Here is a 20,986-nt window from a genome sequence, read left to right on the forward strand (position 1 = left end):
GACTATATTACATGGATTTATTGTGACGGTGTAGGTAGACTATATTACATGGATTTATTGTGACGGTGTAGACTATATTACATGGATGTATTGTGATGGTGTAGGTAGACTATATTACATGGATTTATTGTGATGGTGTAGACTATATTACATGGATTTATTGTGATGGTGTAGGTAGACTATATTACATGGATTTATTGTGATGGTGTAGGTAGACTATATTACATGGATGTATTGTGACGGTGTAGACTATATTACATGGATTTATTGTGATGGTGTAGACTATATTACATGGATGTATTGTGATGGTGTAGACTATATTACATGGATTTATTGTGACGGTGTAGGTAGACTATATTACATGGATTTATTGTGATGGTGTAGGTAGACTATATTACATGGATTTATTGTGATGGTGTAGGTAGACTATATTACATGGAGTTATTGTGATGGTGTAGGTAGACTATATTACATGGATTTATTGTGATGGTGTAGACTATATTACATGGATTTATTGTGATGGTGTAGGATATATTACATGGATGTATTGTGATGGTGTAGACTATATTACATGGATTTATTGTGATGGTGTAGACTATATTACATGGATTTATTGTGATGGTGTAGACTATATTACATGGATTTATTGTGAAGGTGTAGGTAGACTATATTACATGGATGTATTGTGATGGTGTAGACTATATTACATGGATTTATTGTGATGGGGTAGACTATATTACATGGATGTATTGTGATGGTGTAGGTAGACTATATTACATGGATTTATTGTGATGGTGTAGGTAGACTATATTACAAGGATGTATTGTGATGGTGTAGACTATATTACATGGATTTATTGTGATGGTGTAGACTATATTACATGGATGTATTGTGATGGTGTAGACTATATTACATGGATGTATTGTGATGGTGTAGGTAGACTATATTACATGGATTTATTGTGATGGTGTAGACTATATTACATGGATTTATTGTGACGGTGTAGGTAGACTATATTACATGGATGTATTGTGATGGTGTAGACTATATTACATGGATTTATTGTGATGGTGTAGGTAGACTATATTACATGGATGTATTGTGATGGTGTAGACTATATTACATGGATGTATTGTGATGGTGTAGACTATATTACATGGATTTATTGTGACGGTGTAGGTAGACTATATTACATGGATTTATTGTGATGGTGTAGGTAGACTATATTACATGGATTTATTGTGATGGTGTAGGTAGACTATATTACATGGATTTATTGTGACGGTGTAGACTATATTACATGGATTTATTGTGATGGTGTAGACTATATTACATGGATTTATTGTGACGGTGTAGGTAGACTATATTACATGGATTTATTGTGACGGTGTAGACTATATTACATGGATTTATTGTGATGGTGTAGACTATATTACATGGATTTATTGTGATGGTGTAGACTATATTACATGGATTTGTTGTGATGGTGTAGACAGACTATATTACATGGATTTATTGTGATGGTGTAGACTATATTACATGGATATATTGTGATGGTGTAGACTATATTACATGGATTTGTTGTGATGGTGTAGACTATATTACATGGATTTATTGTGATGGTGTAGACTATATTACATGGATTTATTGTGATGGTGTAGGTAGACTATATTACATGGATTTATTGTGAAGGTGTAGGTAGACTATATTACATGGATTTATTGTGATGGTGTAGGTAGACTATATTACATGGATGTATTGTGATGGTGTAGACTATATTACATGGATATATTGTGATGGTGTAGACTATATTACATGGATATATTGTGATGGTGTAGACTATATTACATGGATTTATTGTGATGGTGTAGGTAGACTATATTACATGGATTTATTGTGATGGTGTAGGATATATTACATGGATGTATTGTGATGGTGTAGACTATATTACATGGATTTATTGTGATGGTGTAGGATATATTACATGGATGTATTGTGATGGTGTAGGTAGACTATATTACATGGATTTATTGTGATGGTGTAGACTATAGTACATGGATTTATTGTGATGGTGTAGGTAGACTATATTACATGGAGTTATTGTGATGGTGTAGGTAGACTATATTACATGGATTTATTGTGATGGTGTAGGCTATATTACATGGATGTATTGTGATGGTGTAGGCTATATTACATGGATGTATTGTGATGGTGTAGACTATATTACATGGATTTATTGTGATGGTGTAGGCTATATTACATGGATTTATTGTGATGGTGTAGGTAGACTATATTACATGGATGTATTGTGAAGGTGTAGACTATATTACATGGATTTATTGTGATGGTGTAGGCTATATTACATGGATTTATTGTGATGGTGTAGGTAGACTATATTACATGGATTTATTGTGACGGTGTAGACTATATTACATGGATTTATTGTGATGGTGTAGGCTATATTACATGGATTTATTGTGATGGTGTAGGTAGACTATATTACATGGATGTATTGTGAAGGTGTAGACTATATTACATGGATTTATTGTGATGGTGTAGGTAGACTATATTACATGGATTTATTGTGACGGTGTAGACTATATTACATGGATTTATTGTGATGGTGTAGGCTATATTACATGGATTTATTGTGATGGTGTAGGTAGACTATATTACATGGATTTATTGTGACGGTGTAGACTATATTACATGGATTTATTGTGATGGTGTAGACTATATTACATGGATGTATTGTGAAGGTGTAGACTATATTACATGGATTTATTGTGATGGTGTAGACTATATTACATGGATTTATTGTGATGGTGTAGGTAGACTATATTACATGGATTTATTGTGATGGTGTAGACTATATTACATGGATTTATTGTGATGGTGTAGGTAGACTATATTACATGGATTTATTGTGATGGTGTAGGTAGACTATATTACATGGATTTATTGTGACGGTGTAGACTATATTACATGGATGTATTGTGATGGTGTAGACTATATTACATGGATGTATTGTGAAGGTGTAGACTATATTACATGGATTTATTGTGAAGGTGTAGGTAGACTATATTACATGGATTTATTGTGATGGTGTAGGTAGACTATATTACATGGATTTATTGTGACGGTGTAGACTATATTACATGGATGTATTGTGATGGTGTAGACTATATTACATGGATTTATTGTGATGGTGTAGGTAGACTATATTACATGGATTTATTGTGATGGTGTAGACTATATTACATGGATTTATTGTGACGGTGTAGGTAGACTATATTACATGGATTTATTGTGATGGTGTAGGTAGACTATATTACATGGATTTATTGTGACGGTGTAGACTATATTACATGGATTTATTGTGATGGTGTAGACTATATTACATGGATTTATTGTGATGGTGTAGGTAGACTATATTACATGGATGTATTGTGACGGTGTAGACTATATTACAAGGATGTATTGTGATGGTGTAGACTATATTACATGGATTTATTGTGATGGTGTAGACTATATTACATGGATTTATTGTGATGGTGTAGACTATATTACATGGATTTATTGTGATGGTGTAGGTAGACTATATTACATGGATTTATTGTGATGATGTAGACTATATTACATGGATTTATTGTGATGGTGTAGACTATATTACATGGATTTATTGTGATGGTGTAGACTATATTACATGGATTTATTGTGATGGTGTAGGTAGACTATATTACATGGATTTATTGTGATGGTGTAGACTATATTACATGGATGTATTGTGATGGTGTAGACTATATTACATGGATTTATTGTGATGGTGTAGACTATATTACATGGATGTATTGTGATGGTGTAGGTAGACTATATTACATGGATTTATTGTGACGGTGTAGGTAGACTATATTACATGGATTTATTGTGACGGTGTAGACTATATTACATGGATGTATTGTGATGGTGTAGGTAGACTATATTACATGGATTTATTGTGATGGTGTAGACTATATTACATGGATTTATTGTGATGGTGTAGGTAGACTATATTACATGGATTTATTGTGATGGTGTAGGTAGACTATATTACATGGATGTATTGTGACGGTGTAGACTATATTACATGGATTTATTGTGATGGTGTAGACTATATTACATGGATGTATTGTGATGGTGTAGACTATATTACATGGATTTATTGTGACGGTGTAGGTAGACTATATTACATGGATTTATTGTGATGGTGTAGACTATATTACATGGATGTATTGTGATGGTGTAGACTATATTACATGGATTTATTGTGATGGTGTAGGTAGACTATATTACATGGATTTATTGTGATGGTGTAGGTAGACTATATTACATGGAGTTATTGTGATGGTGTAGGTAGACTATATTACATGGATTTATTGTGATGGTGTAGACTATATTACATGGATTTATTGTGATGGTGTAGGATATATTACATGGATGTATTGTGATGGTGTAGACTATATTACATGGATTTATTGTGATGGTGTAGACTATATTACATGGATTTATTGTGATGGTGTAGACTATATTACATGGATTTATTGTGAAGGTGTAGGTAGACTATATTACATGGATGTATTGTGATGGTGTAGACTATATTACATGGATTTATTGTGATGGTGTAGACTATATTACATGGATTTATTGTGATGGTGTAGGTAGACTATATTACATGGATTTATTGTGATGGTGTAGACTATATTACATGGATGTATTGTGATGGTGTAGACTATATTACATGGATTTATTGTGATGGTGTAGGTAGACTATATTACATGGATGTATTGTGATGGTGTAGACTATATTACATGGATTTATTGTGATGGTGTAGGTAGACTCTATTACATGGATTTATTGTGACGGTGTAGGTAGACTATATTACATGGATGTATTGTGATGGTGTAGACTATATTACATGGATTTATTGTGATGGTGTAGGTAGACTATATTACATGGATTTATTGTGATGGTGTAGACTATATTACATGGATGTATTGTGATGGTGTAGACTATATTACATGGATGTATTGTGATGGTGTAGGTAGACTCTATTACATGGATTTATTGTGATGGTGTAGACTATATTACATGGATTTATTGTGATGGTGTAGGTAGACTCTATTACATGGATTTATTGTGACGGTGTAGGTAGACTATATTACATGGATGTATTGTGATGGTGTAGACTATATTACATGGATTTATTGTGATGGTGTAGGTAGACTATATTACATGGATTTATTGTGATGGTGTAGACTATATTACATGGATGTATTGTGATGGTGTAGGATATATTACATGGATGTATTGTGATGGTGTAGACTATATTACATGGATTTATTGTGATGGTGTAGACTATATTACATGGATTTATTGTGATGGTGTAGACTATATTACATGGATTTATTGTGATGGTGTAGACTATATTACATGGATGTATTGTGATGGTGTAGGATATATTACATGGATGTATTGTGATGGTGTAGACTATATTACATGGATTTATTGTGATGGTGTAGACTATATTACATGGATTTATTGTGATGGTGTAGACTATATTACATGGATTTATTGTGATGGTGTAGGTAGACTATATTACATGGATTTATTGTGATGGTGTAGACTATATTACATGGATTTATTGTGATGGTGTAGACTATATTACATGGATGTTTTGTGATGGTGTAGACTATATTACATGGATGTATTGTGATGGTGTAGACTATATTACATGGATTTATTGTGATGGTGTAGGTAGACTCTATTACATGGATTTATTGTGACGGTGTAGGTAGACTATATTACATGGATGTATTGTGATGGTGTAGACTATATTACATGGATTTATTGTGATGGTGTAGACTATATTACATGGATTTATTGTGATGGTGTAGACTATATTACATGGATTTATTGTGATGGTGTAGACTATATTACATGGATTTATTGTGATGGTGTAGACTATATTACATGGATTTATTGTGATGGTGTAGGTAGACTATATTACATGGATTTATTGTGATGGTGTAGGTAGACTATATTACATGGATTTATTGTGATGGTGTAGACTATATTACATGGATTTATTGTGATGTTGTAGACTATATTACATGGATTTATTGTGATGGTGTAGGTAGACTATATTACATGGATTTATTGTGATGGTGTAGACTATATTACATGGATTTATTGTGATGGGGTAGACTATATTACATGGATTTATTGTGATGGTGTAGACTATATTACATGGATTTATTGTGATGGTGTAGGTAGACTATATTACATGGATTTATTGTGATGGTGTAGACTATATTACATGGATTTATTGTGATGGTGTAGACTATATTACATGGATTTATTGTGATGTTGTAGACTATATTACATGGATTTATTGTGATGGTGTAGACTATATTACATGGATTTATTGTGATGGGGTAGACTATATTACATGGAGTTATTGTGATGGGGTAGACTATATTACATGGAGTTATTCGACTTATTAAAATGTAGATGTTCCAAAGGTCTGTATCAGTGGCTTGTAGGCTGTGTGTGGAAGCCAGGAAATGCTAAATGTGTTTTATGTTAATTAACGGTCAATTACCCTGAGACCGACCAGTTATTTGCTTGACAATCACCGGCTGACTAAATCTTGTGACCTCCACAGCCCTACCCCTCCCCACCAATATCTGCTAGGCTCGGGAACAGTAAGCATAATACCTGCAGTCTGTCTGTACCAAGGTCATTTCATCAGTCCTGGGATGTTCCAGGCCAAGGAGACTGAAACACCGTTCTATAGAGTAATGTAGTGATACGAAACAAGAGACTGAGCTAGGTGGAACTGTAAGATTCAATAATCTACGGCAGCCTGGCGCTTTAAACTTGTTAACTTTTTATTTTTATTTTTTAGATTAGTTAAGAGAAACGTGACACCACTTAGAGGTTATAGCTTATTCACTAATCTGTGAGAGAAATGATCAATCTCTGAAATAAAGGTCGAAAAACACAGATGTCTTCGCTGTATCTTTCACCTTTTTAATACCTGAGATTGATTGTTTCCTCTACAGACTAGCATCTGGTCCAAGTGGTGTACTTCGCCATGAGGCTGGCTACAGGAACAGGAAGTAGGCCGTTCTGGCCGGGACAAGACTCACTTTGAAACACTTCCTTTCAGATCACAGACGTGTCGTTGCCAAACTACCTGGTGGCGTCGTCAGTCGGCCTGCTGCCCACACAGCTCCTAAACTCCTACCTGGGCACCACGCTGCGCACCATGGAGGATGTCATCGCAGAACAGAGCATCAGCGGATACCTGGTCTTCAGTCTACAGGTGAGTCAGAGGATACCTGGTCTTCAGTCTACAGGTGAGTCAGAGGATACCTGGTCTTCAGTCTACAGGTGAGTCAGAGGATACCTGGTCTTCAGTCTACAGGTGAGTCAGCGGATACCTTGTCTTCAGTCTACAGGTGAGTCAGCGGATACCTTGTCTTCAGTCTACAGGTGAGTCAGAGGATACCTGGTCTTCAGTCTACAGGTGAGTCAGAGGATACCTGGTCTTCAGTCTACAGGTGAGTCAGAGGATACCTGGTCTTCAGTCTACAGGTGAGTCAGAGGATACCTGGTCTTCAGTCTACAGGTGAGTCAGAGGATACCTGGTCTTCAGTCTACAGGTGAGTCAGCGGATACCTTGTCTTCAGTCTACAGGTGAGTCAGAGGATACCTGGTCTTCAGTCTACAGGTGAGTCAGAGGATACCTGGTCTTCAGTCTACAGGTGAGTCAGAGGATACCTTGTCTTCAGTCTACAGGTGAGTCAGAGGATACCTGGTCTTCAGTCTACAGGTGAGTCAGAGGATACCTGGTCTTCAGTCTACAGGTGAGTCAGAGGATACCTGGTCTTCAGTCTACAGGTGAGTCAGAGGATACCTGGTCTTCAGTCTACAGGTGAGTCAGAGGATACCTGGTCTTCAGTCTACAGGTGAGTCAGAGGATACCTTGTCTTCAGTCTACAGGTGAGTCAGAACAGAGCATCAGCGGATACCTTGTCTACAGGTGATTCAGAGGATACCTGGTCTACAGGTGAGTCAGAGGATACCTGGTCTTCAGTCTACAGGTGAGTCAGAACAGAGCATCAGCGGATACCTTGTCTTCAGTCTACAGGTGAACCAGCAGCAGGGGTCAGCGGTTACCTTGTCTACAAGTGAACCAGCAGCAGGGGTCTGTCCCTAGGGGGCTGTTAAACCTCGTCCTGGACTGTAGACTCTAGATATTATCAATTGAAAGTGCCTCTTTGTCCAGGACCAGGCTTAATCTGTGTCCTGAAAACTGTCCCTAAAAGTTTTTTATTTTTTCTAGTTCATGCCGTTTCAAACCTGTGCTTTTTTTTGTAGAATGCCAGTCTTTTTGTAGAATGCCAGTCTTTTTGTAGAATGCCAGTCTTTTTGTAGAATGCCAGTCTTTTTGTAGAATGCCAGTCTTTTTGTAGAATGCCAGTCCTTGGTTCTTCAGGTCAGACACACCTTTTTTTGTGTGTATATATATATATATATATAATTTTTTTTTTTCATTCCATGAAGCACAACATGTTCCTCATAAACCTGTATGGTTCTAAAACTGTATGGTTCTAAAACTGTATGGTTCTAAAACTGTATGGTCCTAAAACTGTATGGTTCTAAAACTGTGGATCTTTATTTATTTTATTTTACCAGGTAAGTTGACTGAGAACACATTCTCATTTACAGCAACGACCTGGGGAATAGTTACAGGGGAGAGGAGGGGGATGAATGGACCAATTTGGAAGCTGGGGATGATTAGGTGACCATGAAGGCCAGATTGGGAATTTAGCCAGGACACCAGGGTTAACACCCCTACTCTGACGATAAGTGCCATGGGATCTTTAGTGACCACAGAGTCAGGTCACCCGTTTAACGTCCCTTCTAGACACTGTGGTCCTAAACATTATGGATCTATAACACGGTTCTGTTTCCCTCTCTCTCAGATCATCATCAGTATAGGTCTGATGTTCTACGTGGTCCATCGGGCCCAGGTGGAGCTGAATGCGGCCATCGCTGCCTGTCAGATGGAGCTGAAGACATCACACATGAACGGCACTTCCACCAATCACAGCGGCTTCACCTACTGCAGCAAGAGGGCGTCGGCCGGGGGTGGGATCATCAATGTGGTCTGATTAATGTCTCAAAACCCTGATTGGACACGAGCAAATGGGATCAAAATGAACACTGATTGGCCAGTAGAGCAGATCTGATATCTTCCACGACGAGGAGGACCTACCAAATAGCGACGCTGATTGTGTGAATCTATGGGGCTTGTAGCTGCAGCTGAGGGCTGCCAGGTGTTTAGTAGTCAGGTACAGTGGTGTTGTCATCACAGACTTAGCTACAACCTGAACACTCTATGCAGCACAGCTCACCATTCAGATCTCAATGAGACCAAGGGCTTCTCTTCTACAGTGTGGGACCAGGGGCTAAGGGCTTCTCTTCTACAGTGTGAGACCAGGGGCTAAGGGCTTCTCTTCTACAGTGTGGGACCAGGGGCTAAGGGCTTCTCTTCTACAGTGTGAGACCAGGGGCTAAGGGCTTCTCTTCTACAGTGTGGGACCAGGGGCTAAGGGCTTCTCTTCTACAGTGTGGGACCAGGGGCTAAGGGCTTCTCTTCTACAGTGTGGGACCAGGGGCTAAGGGCTTCTCTTCTACAGTGTGGGACCAGGGGCTAAGGGCTTCTCTTCTACAGTGTGGGACCAGGGGCTAAGGGCTTCTCTTCTACAGTGTGGGACCAGGGGCTAAGGGCCTCTCTTCTACAGTGTGGGACCAGGGGCTAAGGGCTTCTCTTCTACAGTGTGGGACCAGGGGCTAAGGGCTTCTCTTCTACAGTGTGGGACCAGGGGCTAAGGGCTTCTCTTCTACAGTGTGGGACCAGGGGCTAAGGGCTTCTCTTCTTCAGTGTGGGACCAGGGGCTAAGGGCTTCTCTTCTACAGTGTGGGACCAGGGGCTAAGGGCTTCTCTTCTACAGTGTGGGACCAGGGGCTAAGGGCTTCTCTTCTACAGTGTGGGACCAGGTGCTAAGGGCTTCTCCTCTTCAGCGTGGGACCAGGGTGCTATGCTCTATGTTGACCTCATTTATAATGATGTCAAAAGGAAGAAATGGTTTAGCATACACTAGGAGGCCTTTTTTCTATTGGTTCGTTTTTTTGTTTTTCTCTCACCATAAGAAGCAGTACGCCAACGTGTTGATCCTGCTCTGTTACTGGGGTAGAGGCTTACGGAACCATACGTCATCGTTACGTATGGTTTAACCAGTTAGAGCTCTAGGGGCGCTATTTCATTTTTGGATAAAAAACGTTCCCGTTTTAAGCGCGATATTTTGTCACGAAAAGATGCTCGACTATGCATATTCTTGACAGTTTTGGAAAGAAAACACTCTGAAGTTTCAGAATCTGCAAAGATTTTGTCTGTAAGTGCCCCAGAACTCATTCTACAGGCGAAACCAAGATGATGCATCACCCAGGAATTAGCAGAATTTCTGAAGCTCTGTTTTCCATTCTCTCCTTATATGGCTGTGATTGCGCAAGGAATGAGCCTACACTTTCTGTCGTTCGCCCAAGGTCTTAGCAGCATTGTGACGTATTTGTAGGCATATCATTGGAAGATTGGCCATAAGAGACTACATTTTCCAGAGGTCCGCCCGGTGTCCTTTGTCTAAATTTGTGCGTAATCTTCAGGTGCGGTCATTTTCTCCTGGGATTCAGGAGAGAAAGCATGTATCCAAGAACGATGTATCAATGAAGAGATATGTGAAAAACACCTTGAGGCTTGATTCTAAAAAACGTTTGCCATGTTTTCAGTCGATATTATGGAGTTAATTTGGAAAAAAGTTTGCGTTTTGAGGACTGAATTTATGGATTTTTTTTGGTAGCCAAATGTGATGTATAAAACGGAGCTATTTCTAATACACAAGGAATCTTTTTGGAAAAACTGAGCATCTGCTATCTAACTGAGAGTATCCTCATTGAAAACATCAGAAGTTCTTCAAAGGTAAATGATTTTATTTGAAGGCTTTTATGTTTTTGTTAATGTTGCGTGCTGGATGCTAACGCTAATGCTAACGCTAAATGCTAACGCGAAATGCTAACTCTAGCTAGCTACTTTTACACAAATGATTGTTTTCCTATGGTTGAGAAGCATATTTTGAAAATCTGAGATGACAGTGTTGTTTACAAAAGGCTAAGCTTGAGAGATGGCATATTTATTTCATTTCATTTGCGATTTTCATAAATAGTTAACGTTGTGTTATGCTAATGAGCTTGCTGATAGATTTACACAATCCTGGATACAGGGGTTTTTTCATAGCTAAACGTGACGCAGAAAACGGAGCGATTTGTCCTAAACAAATAATCTTTCAGGAAAAACTGAACATTTGCTATCTGAGAGTCTCCTCATTGAAAACATCTGAAGTTCTTCAAAGGTAAATGATTTTTTTGAATGCTTTTCTGTTTTTTTGTGTAAATGTTGCCAGCTGAATGCTAATGCTAAATGCTACGTTAGCCATCAATACTGTTACACAAATGATTGTTTTGCAATGGTTGAGAAGCATATTTTGAAAATCTGAGATGACAGTGTTGTTAACAAAAGGCTAAGCTTGAGAGCTAGCATATTTATTTCATTTGATTTGCGATTTTCATGAATAGTTAACGTTGCGTTATGGTAATGAGCTTGAGTCTGTATTCACGAACCCGGATCCGGGATGGGGAGATCAGAAAGGTTAATGATGACGTAATGATGACGTATGGCTTAATGATGACGTAATGATGACATAAGGCTTAATGATGACGTATTGCTTGATGACGTATGGCTTAATGATGACATAAGGCTTAATGATGACATAAGGCTTAATGATGACATAAGACTTAATGATGAGGTATGGCTTAATGATGACGTATGGCTTAATGATGACATAAGGCTTAATGATGACGTATGGCTTAATGATGACATAAGGCTTAATGATGACGTATGGCTTAATGATGACATAAGGCTTAATGATGACGTATGGCTTAATGATAACGTATGGCTTAATGATGACATATGGCTTAATGATGACATAAGGCTTAATGATGACGTATGGCTTAATGATGACATATGGCTTAATGATGACATAAGGCTTAATGATGACGTATGGCTTAATGATGATGTATGGCTCAATGATGACGTATGGCTTAATGATGACATAAGGCTTAATGATGACGTAATGATGACGTATGGCTTAATGATGACATAAGGCTTAATGATGACGTAATGATGACGTATGGCTTAATGATGACGTAATGATGACGTATGGCTTAATGATGACGTATGGCTTAATGACCAAAGCTGAGGGGGTCACTACAACAGAGGCACAACCTGGCTGGTCACAAATGGCCCCCTATTCAATATGCACTACTGTAGAGCCCTATGGTTCCTGGTCAAAAGTAGTACGCTATATAGGGAATCCCTGTCTGCCTGTCAGATGTACAATATGCTAATAATATGTGTGTAAAGGAGGAGGAGTTTGTTGTGTTCTGTTTCTATGTTCCATCCAAACTTCCCATGCAAATGATAGCTGTTTTAGTTACCAACCATTTTTGGGGGGTTAATTCATTTGTTTTTTAAATTATTTTTTGCATTTTTTTATCTTGATTTGCAAAATAGTAAAGGGCATTATTTGGATAGGTTTATCAGTCTGTAGTTGAATTCTGTTTAATTGTGCCTTATTGCTTAGAATAGAGATGTTGGTGTTACCGAGCTAGGAGTACTGGAGTTCATTGGGTACCAAACGGGGAGGGACTAAACTTGTGCAGAAGTTTGAGAAATGTGATGACGGGACTATATTGATATTAACGGGCAGAATCATAACTTGTCCAATAAGAAACAATTGTTTTCACGGGAGCAGGTCCGCTTTGGCCGAAGGGAACAAATCAAATCAAATTGATTTATATAGCCCTTCGTACATCAGCTGATATCTCAAAGTGCTGTACAGAAACCCAGCCTAAAACCCCAAACAGCAAGCAATGCAGGTGTAGAAGCACGGTGGCTAGGAAAAACTCCCTAGAAAGGCCAAAACCTAGGAAGAAACCTAGAGAGGAACCAGGCTATGTGGGGTGGCCAGTCCTCTTCTGGCTGTGCCGGGTGGACATTATAACAGAACATGGCCAAGAAGTTCAAATGTTCATAAATGACCAGCATGGTCGAATAATAATAAGGCAGAACAGTTGAAACTGGAACAGCAGCACGGTCAGGTGGACTGGGGACAGCAAGGAGTCATCATGTCAGGTAGTCCCTGGGGCATGGTCCTAGGGCTCAGGTCCTCCGAGAGAGAGAGAAAGAAAGAGGGAAGGAGAGAATTAGAGAACGCACACTTAGATTCACACAGGACACCGAATAGGACAGGAGAAGTACTCCAGATATAACAAACTGACCCTAGCCCCCCCGACACATAAACTACTGCAGCATAAATACTGGAGGCTGAGACAGGAGGGGTCAGGAGACACTGTGGCCCCATCCGAGGACACCCCCGGACAGGGACAAACAGGAAGGATATAACCCCACCCACTTTGCCAAAGCACAGCCCCCACACCACTAGAGGGATATCTTTAACCACCAACTTACCATCCTGAGACAAGGCTGAGTATAGCCCACAAAGATCTCCGCCTTGGCACAACCCAAGGGGGGGCGCCAACCCAGACAGGATGACCACATCAGTGAATCAACCCACTCAGGTGACGCACCCCTTCCAGGGACGGCATGAGAGAGCCCCAGTAAGCCAGTGACTCAGCCCCTGTAATAGGGTTAGAGGCAGAGAATCCCAGTGGAAAGGGGAACCGGCCAGGCAGAGACAGCAAGGGCGGTTCGTTGCTCCAGAGCCTTTCCGTTCACCTTCCCACTCCTGGGCCAGACTACACTCAATCATATGACCCACTGAAGAGATGAGTCTTCAGTAAAGATTTAAAGGTTGAGACCGAGTTTGCGTCTCTGACATGGGTAGGCAGACCGTTCCATAAAAATGGAGCTCTATAGGAGAAAGCCCTGCCTCCAGCTGTTTGTTTTAGAAATTCTAGGGACAATTAGGAGGCCTGCATCTTGTGACCGTAGCGTACGTGTAGGTATGTACGGCAGGACCAAATCAGAGAGATGGGTAGGAGCAAGCCCATGTAATGCTTTGTAGGTTAGCAGTAAAACCTTGAAATCAGCCCTTGCTTTGACAGGAAGCCAGTGTAGAGAGGCTAGCACTGGAGTAATATGATCAAATGTTTTGGTTCTAGTCAGGATTCTAGCAGCCGTATTTAGCACTAACTGAAGTTTATTTAGTGCTTTATCCGGGTAGCCGGAAAGTAGAGCATTGCAGTAGTCTAACCTAGAAGTGACAAAAGCATGGATTAATTTTTCTGCATCATTTTGGGACAGAAAGTTTCTGATTTTTGCAATGTTACGTAGATGGAAAAAAGCTGTCCTTGAAATGGTCTTGATATGTTCTTCAAACAGGTCGGCTTTGGCCTGGCTGGCCAATTGGAGCAGGTCGGCTTTGGCCTGGCTGGCCGACGGGAGCTGGCCGGCTTTGGCCTGGCTGGCCGACGGGAGCAGGTCGGCTTTGGCCTGGCTGGCCGACGGGAGCAGGTCGGCTTTGGCCTGGCTGGCCGAAGGGAGCAGGTCGGCTTTGGCCTGGCTGGCCGATTGGAGCAGGTCGGCTTTGGCCTGGCTGGCCGAAGGGAGCAGGTCGGCTTTGGCCTGGCTGGCCGAAGGGAGCAGGTCGGCTTTGGCCTGGCTGGCCGAAGGGAGCAGGTCGGCTTTGGCCTGGCTGGCCGAAGGGAGCAGGTCGGCTTTGGCCTGGCTGGCCGAAGGGAGCAGGTCGGCTTTGGCCTGGCTGGCCAAAGAATATCTGCTCCCTTTGGCCTGGCTGGCCGACGGGAGCAGGTCGGCTTTGGCCTGGCTGGCCGACGGGAGCAGGTCGGCTTTGGCCTGTTCTGTCTGTCAGTTGATCATTTTAGCGGCTCTGCAGTTCTGACAGGAACAGATGGAAAGGAGAGACATTCTCAGCAGGAGATGTTGTAATGTTCTGCTAAGGAACCCTGAGTACAGCATGGTCTGATTTACTGTAGGCTAGCTAGCTTCTGATTTACTGTAGGCTAGCTAGCTTCTGATTTACTGTAGGCTAGCTAGCTTCTGATTTACTGTAGGCGAGCTAGCTTAACCATTCTGATTTACTGTAGAAAACAATGTTCTATTGTGAGGATAGCTGTAGATTAGCCTGGCTACAGATCTGTTCAACTGTACACTTCGCCCTAATAAAAAAACTATTTTCTACTGTGAGTAAAAAGCAAAGCTGTTTAAGTCTCTAGTCTGCTTCAGAAAATCCTACAACTATTTATTAACGTTCTCCTTGCATCCACCAAACCCTGATTCGTCCGTCGGGCTGACAAATGGTGAAGCACGAAACATCACTCTTAATTAAGAAAGCGTTTCCACTGCTCCAGAGTCCAATGGGGGCTTTATACCACTTCAGCCGACGCTTGTCATTGCGCATGGTGATCTTAGGCTTGTGTGCGGCTGCTCTGCCATGGAAACTCATTTCATGAAGGTCTTGACGAACAGTTCTTGTGCTGATGTTGCTTCCAGAGGCAGTTTGGAACTCAGTAGCGAGTGTTGCAACCAAGGATAGACTATTTTTACGCAATTCAGCACTCTGTGAGCTTGTGTGGCCAACCACTTCGCAGCTGAGCCGTTTTTTTTATTCTCCAAGACGTTTCCACTTCACAGTAACAGCACTTACAGTTGACCGGGGGAAGCTGTAGCAGGGCTTAAATTTGACGAACTGATTTGTTGGAAAGGTGGCATCATGACGGTGCCACATTGAAAGTAACTGAGCTCTTCAGTAAGGCCATTCTACTGCCAATGTTTCTCTATGGAGATTGCATGGCTGTGTGCTGGACTTTGTACACCTGTCTGCAACGGGTGTGGCTGAAATAGCCTAATCCATAAATTTTTTTGAGGGGGTGTCCACATACTTTCATAAATATAGTGTACATGAATCTAGAACTCCAGATTCCAGCTGTTTTTAAATCACTAGTATGTAAAATCAAACATGACGATGAATGTGATCACTTTATTTTATGGACTTGAATATTCTTATTGTGGTGATGCTGCTGCTTTGATGGTGAAGGTCTAGTAGAGGATACTGGCTTCTACCAAACATCATCTGGTCTAGTTTGTTCTTCGCTTTGTTCCCATGCCTGAAATCTGTCTTCCCATAGCCTGGTCCCAGACCGGTTTCTCTTGTCCTGCCAAAATGACTATAAGGTGTCGGCTTGGCTCCACCACAAACCCATCTGACAACAGGTTCCATCTTATTCCATCTTTTCTCATTCTTCTTCTCTGGTTTTGGAAGCAGCATAGAGTGCACACCAACACATTCCATACTGTCTGTCAGTTGGTTCTTCTTCTCTGGTTTTGGAAGCAGAATAGAGTATACACCAACACATTCCATGCTGTCTTGTCAGTTGGTTCTTCTTCTCTGGTTTTGGAAGCAGAGTAGAGTATACACCAACACATTCCATGCTGTCTTGTCAGTTGGTTCTTCTTCTCTGGTTTTGGAAGCAGAGTAGAGTATACACCAACACATTCCATGCTGTCGGTCAGTTGGTTCTTCTTCTCTGGTTTTAGAAGCAGCGTAGAGTATACACCAACACATTCCATGCTGTCGGTCAGTTGGTTCTTCTTCTCTGGTTTTAGAAGCAGAGTAGAGTATACACCAACACATTCCATGCTGTCTGTAAGTTGGTTCTTCTTCTCTGGTTTTAGAAGCAGAGTAGAGTATACACCAACACATTCCATGCTGTCTGTCAGTTGGTTCTTCTTCTCTGGTTTTAGAAGCAGAGTAGAGTATACACCAACACATTCCATGCTGTCTGTCAGTTGGTTCTTCTTCTCTGGTTTTGGAAACAGAGTAGAGTATACACCAACACATTCCATGCTGTCTGTCAGTTGGTTCTTCTTCTCTGGTTTTGGAAGCAGAGTAGAGTATACACCAACACATTCCATGCTGTCTGTCAGTTGGTTCTTCTTCTCTGGTTTTGGAAGCAGCGTAGAGTATACACCAACACATTCCATGCTGTCTGTCAGTTGGTTCTTCTTCTCTGGTTTTGGAAGCAGAGTAGAGTATACACCAACACATTCCATGCTGTCTGTCAGTTGGTTCTTCTTCTCTGGTTTTTGGAAGCAGAGTAGAGTATACACCAACACATTCCATGCTGTCTGTCAGTTGGTTCTTCTTCTCTGGTTTTGGAAGCAGCGTAGAGTATACACCAACACATTCCATGCTGTCTGTAAGTTGGTTCTTCTTCTCTGGTTTTGGAAGCAGCGTAGAGTATACACCAACACATTCCATGCTGTCTGTCAGTTGGTTCTTCTTCTCTGGTTTTGGAAGCAGAGTAGAGTATACACCAACACATTCCATGCTGTCTGTCAGTTGGTTCTTCTTCTCTGGTTTTGGAAGCAGAGTATACACCAACACATTCCATGCTGTCTTGTCAGTTGGTTCTTCTTCTCTGGTTTTGGAAGCAGAGTAGAGTATACACCAACACATTCCATGCTGTCGGTCAGTTGGTTCTTCTTCTCTGGTTTTAGAAGCAGCGTAGAGTATACACCAACACATTCCATGCTGTCGGTCAGTTGGTTCTTCTTCTCTGGTTTTAGAAGCAGAGTAGAGTATACACCAACACATTCCATGCTGTCTGTAAGTTGGTTCTTCTTCTCTGGTTTTAGAAGCAGAGTAGAGTATACACCAACACATTCCATGCTGTCTGTCAGTTGGTTCTTCTTCTCTGGTTTTAGAAGCAGAGTAGAGTATACACCAACACATTCCATGCTGTCTGTCAGTTGGTTCTTCTTCTCTGGTTTTGGAAACAGAGTAGAGTATACACCAACACATTCCATGCTGTCTGTCAGTTGGTTCTTCTTCTCTGGTTTTGGAAGCAGAGTAGAGTATACACCAACACATTCCATGCTGTCTGTCAGTTGGTTCTTCTTCTCTGGTTTTGGAAGCAGCGTAGAGTATACACCAACACATTCCATGCTGTCTGTCAGTTGGTTCTTCTTCTCTGGTTTTGGAAGCAGAGTAGAGTATACACCAACACATTCCATGCTGTCTGTCAGTTGGTTCTTCTTCTCTGGTTTTTGGAAGCAGAGTAGAGTATACACCAACACATTCCATGCTGTCTGTCAGTTGGTTCTTCTTCTCTGGTTTTGGAAGCAGCGTAGAGTATACACCAACACATTCCATGCTGTCTGTAAGTTGGTTCTTCTTCTCTGGTTTTGGAAGCAGCGTAGAGTATACACCAACACATTCCATGCTGTCTGTCAGTTGGTTCTTCTTCTCTGGTTTTGGAAGCAGAGTAGAGTATACACCAACACATTCCATGCTGTCTGTCAGTTGGTTCTTCTTCTCTGGTTTTGGAAGCAGAGTATACACCAACACATTCCATGCTGTCTGTCAGTTGGTTGTCTCTCTCAAAAAAGCTGTTGAATATTTTTATTATTCTAATAATGTGTATACCAGAATTAAGTCTTCACTATTTCTGAGAATGGGGCCTCCTCTTTCCTGAATTTAGAAATAATGTTTTGAAAAAGTGTGCAGAAATGTGATGACGGGACTATACTGACGGGCAGAATCATACAACATTCCCTGGAGTTAGCCTGGCTCCAGGTCTGTTTGTGCTTTTACCTACTTCATGCTGTCAGCCAAGACGAGGAGTGGCACGGTGGCACAAACAGACTGGTAGCCAGGCTACATTGGAGTTGGCAAGACCGCACAAGCAGATCTGGGATCCAGGCTAACAACCTGCCTTGTGCTTCCTGCTGTCTAACACGTAAAGCTGCCTAACACTTCATGATAGACGGACCGACACTTCATTAAATCTACTCTGTCCACCAGCACAGCATTTAAACAGCTTTTATTTAGACAAACAAACGGGGCAGTTGGAAAAAGTGTCATCTCTCTAGTCACAGAGCCTGGGGGACGAGGTGTCATCTCTAGTCACTGAGCCTGGGGTGTTATCTTTAGTCACTGAGCCTGGGGACGAGGTGTCATCTCTAGTCACTGAGCCTGGGGGACGAGGTGCCATCTCTAGTAACTGAGCCCGGGGGACGAGGTGCCATCTCTAGTCACTGAGCCTGGGGGATGAGGTGTCATCCCTAGTCACTGAGCCTGGGGGATGAGGTGTCATCTCTACTCACTGAGCCTGGGGACGAGGTGTCGTCTCTAGTCACTGAGCCTGGGGGACGAGGTGTCATCTCTAGTCACTGAGCCTGGGGGAAGAGGTGTCATCTCTAGTCACTGAGCCTGGGGACGAGGTGTCATCTCTAGTCACTGAGCCTGGGGGACGAGGTGCCATCTCTAGTCACTGAGTCTGGGGACAGGTGTCATCTCTAGTAACTGAGCCTGGGGACGAGGTGTTGTCTCTAGTCACTGAGCCTGGGGACGAGGTGTCGTTGGTTGGGGTGGGCATATGGGGTGGTTGGTTGGGGTGGGCATATGGGGTGGTTGGTTGGGGTGGGCGTATGGGGTGGTTGGTTGGGGTGGGTGTATGGGGTGGACGGGTGGTTGGTTGGGGTGGACGGGTGGGCGTATGGGGTGGTTGGTTGGGGTGGGCGTATGGGGTGGTTGGTTGGGGTGGACGGGTGGTTGGTTGGGGTGGACGGGTGGACGTATGGGGTGGTTGGTTGGGGTGGGCGTATGGGGTGGGCGTATGGGGTGGTTGGTTGGGGTGGACGGGTGGGCGTATGGGGTGGTTGGTTGGTCGTATAAAGCAAACGTCTTGTAACCGTTGCAACTTTGCAACTACTTAACATGTTAGCTAACCCTTCCTCTAATCTTAACATGTTAGCTAACCCTTCCTCTAATCTTAACATGCTAGCTAACCCTTCCTCTAATCTTAACATGTTAGCTAACCCTTCCTCTAATCTTAACATGTTAGCTAACCCTTCCTCTAATCTTAACATGTTAGCTAACCCTTCCTCTAATCTTAACATGTTAGCTAACCCTTCCTCTAATCTTAACATGTTAGCTAACCCTTCCTCTAATCTTAACATGTTAGCTAACCCTTCCTCTAATCTTAACATGTTAGCTAACCCTTCCTCTAATCTTAACATGTTAGCTAACCCTTCCCCTTTAACGTAACTCCTAAACTAACTGTCAGCCATCTAACTAGAATTCGTAACATATCATACGTTTTACAAATTTGTTACAATATTGTACGTTTGGCAAATTCGTAACACACAAAATGAATACATACATTTATCATACCAAATACATAACATATCATACCAAATGGAGTGTCTCGGATTTACATATAGAATAGTAGGAAATGATCTGAGACCAGGTTATGGAACAAGGTACTAGACTATCTTCAGACCAGGGCAGACCAGGGACTATGAAATACTCCCCCCACCGTTAGCAAGCGCATTACACTCTATTTCGTCATCCAGATAAGGTCAGTGTATGAATTTATATTTATCACTGTACCATGCTTGTTCAGTGTTATTTATTATATTTAAAAAAACTAACTGGCAACAAGTTTAAAATTATTATTATTATTATTATTATTTTTAAGATGCTCATTGAAATATTTAGCAAATCACTAAGGATCAAGGTTAATTTGTGTACTTGTGTTAATATTGGCAACTACTGCACCAAGCTAAATGATACATTTACATTCAGGGACAAGTTGGTTCATCTTGACCCTCCGCTGTTAGTTACTGATTGACTGGGGACCTGATATGAGTGATGTTTTGTAACAAAGATCCTTGCTGTCTTTTTCAAACCGATTTATCAACTACAGTATGTACAGTGGCAGAGCTGAGCTCTGGAAACGTTACACGTGTCACATGGAAAGCAGTGGCATAGCGGTG

At 41.3% G+C, this 20,986-nt stretch overlaps 2 protein-coding genes across 3 annotated transcripts in view; both read left to right on the plus strand.

The window, feature by feature from the left end:
- Positions 1-10,341, plus strand: part of LOC110515400 (transmembrane protein 64) — a 30,962-nt gene extending 20,621 nt beyond the window's left edge. The window contains exons 2-3 of the mRNA XM_036953644.1: positions 7,211-7,366; positions 9,033-10,341. Of these exons, the coding sequence (XP_036809539.1) occupies positions 7,211-7,366; positions 9,033-9,221 (345 nt within the window). The 3' untranslated portion in view covers positions 9,222-10,341. The remainder of the gene's footprint in view (positions 1-7,210; positions 7,367-9,032) is intronic.
- Positions 10,342-15,995: 5,654 nt separating this feature from the next.
- On the plus strand, positions 15,996-19,584 carry LOC118941216. 2 transcript variants are annotated; one of them, XM_036953645.1, is made up of 2 exons: positions 15,996-19,099; positions 19,160-19,584. In XM_036953645.1, the coding sequence occupies exon 1, from the start codon at positions 16,704-16,706 to the stop codon at positions 18,600-18,602; it is 1,899 nt and encodes a 632-aa protein (XP_036809540.1). In that variant the 5' UTR covers positions 15,996-16,703; the 3' UTR covers positions 18,603-19,099; positions 19,160-19,584. The 2 variants fall into 2 exon arrangements, with proteins under 2 accessions (XP_036809540.1, XP_036809541.1); XM_036953646.1 differs by having other exon boundaries at positions 19,363-19,584.
- The last annotated feature ends 1,402 nt before the right edge of the window (positions 19,585-20,986 follow it).

This window comes from Oncorhynchus mykiss, chromosome 18, assembly GCF_013265735.2.
Source record: "Oncorhynchus mykiss isolate Arlee chromosome 18, USDA_OmykA_1.1, whole genome shotgun sequence".
Lineage (NCBI taxonomy): Eukaryota > Metazoa > Chordata > Actinopteri > Salmoniformes > Salmonidae > Oncorhynchus > Oncorhynchus mykiss.

What these genes read in the sequence shown, in the direction of transcription:
- LOC118941216 (XM_036953645.1), top strand. Translation starts at nt 16,704, where the DNA reads ATGCTGTCGGTCAGTTGGTTCTTCTTCTCTGGTTTTAGAAGCAGCGTA.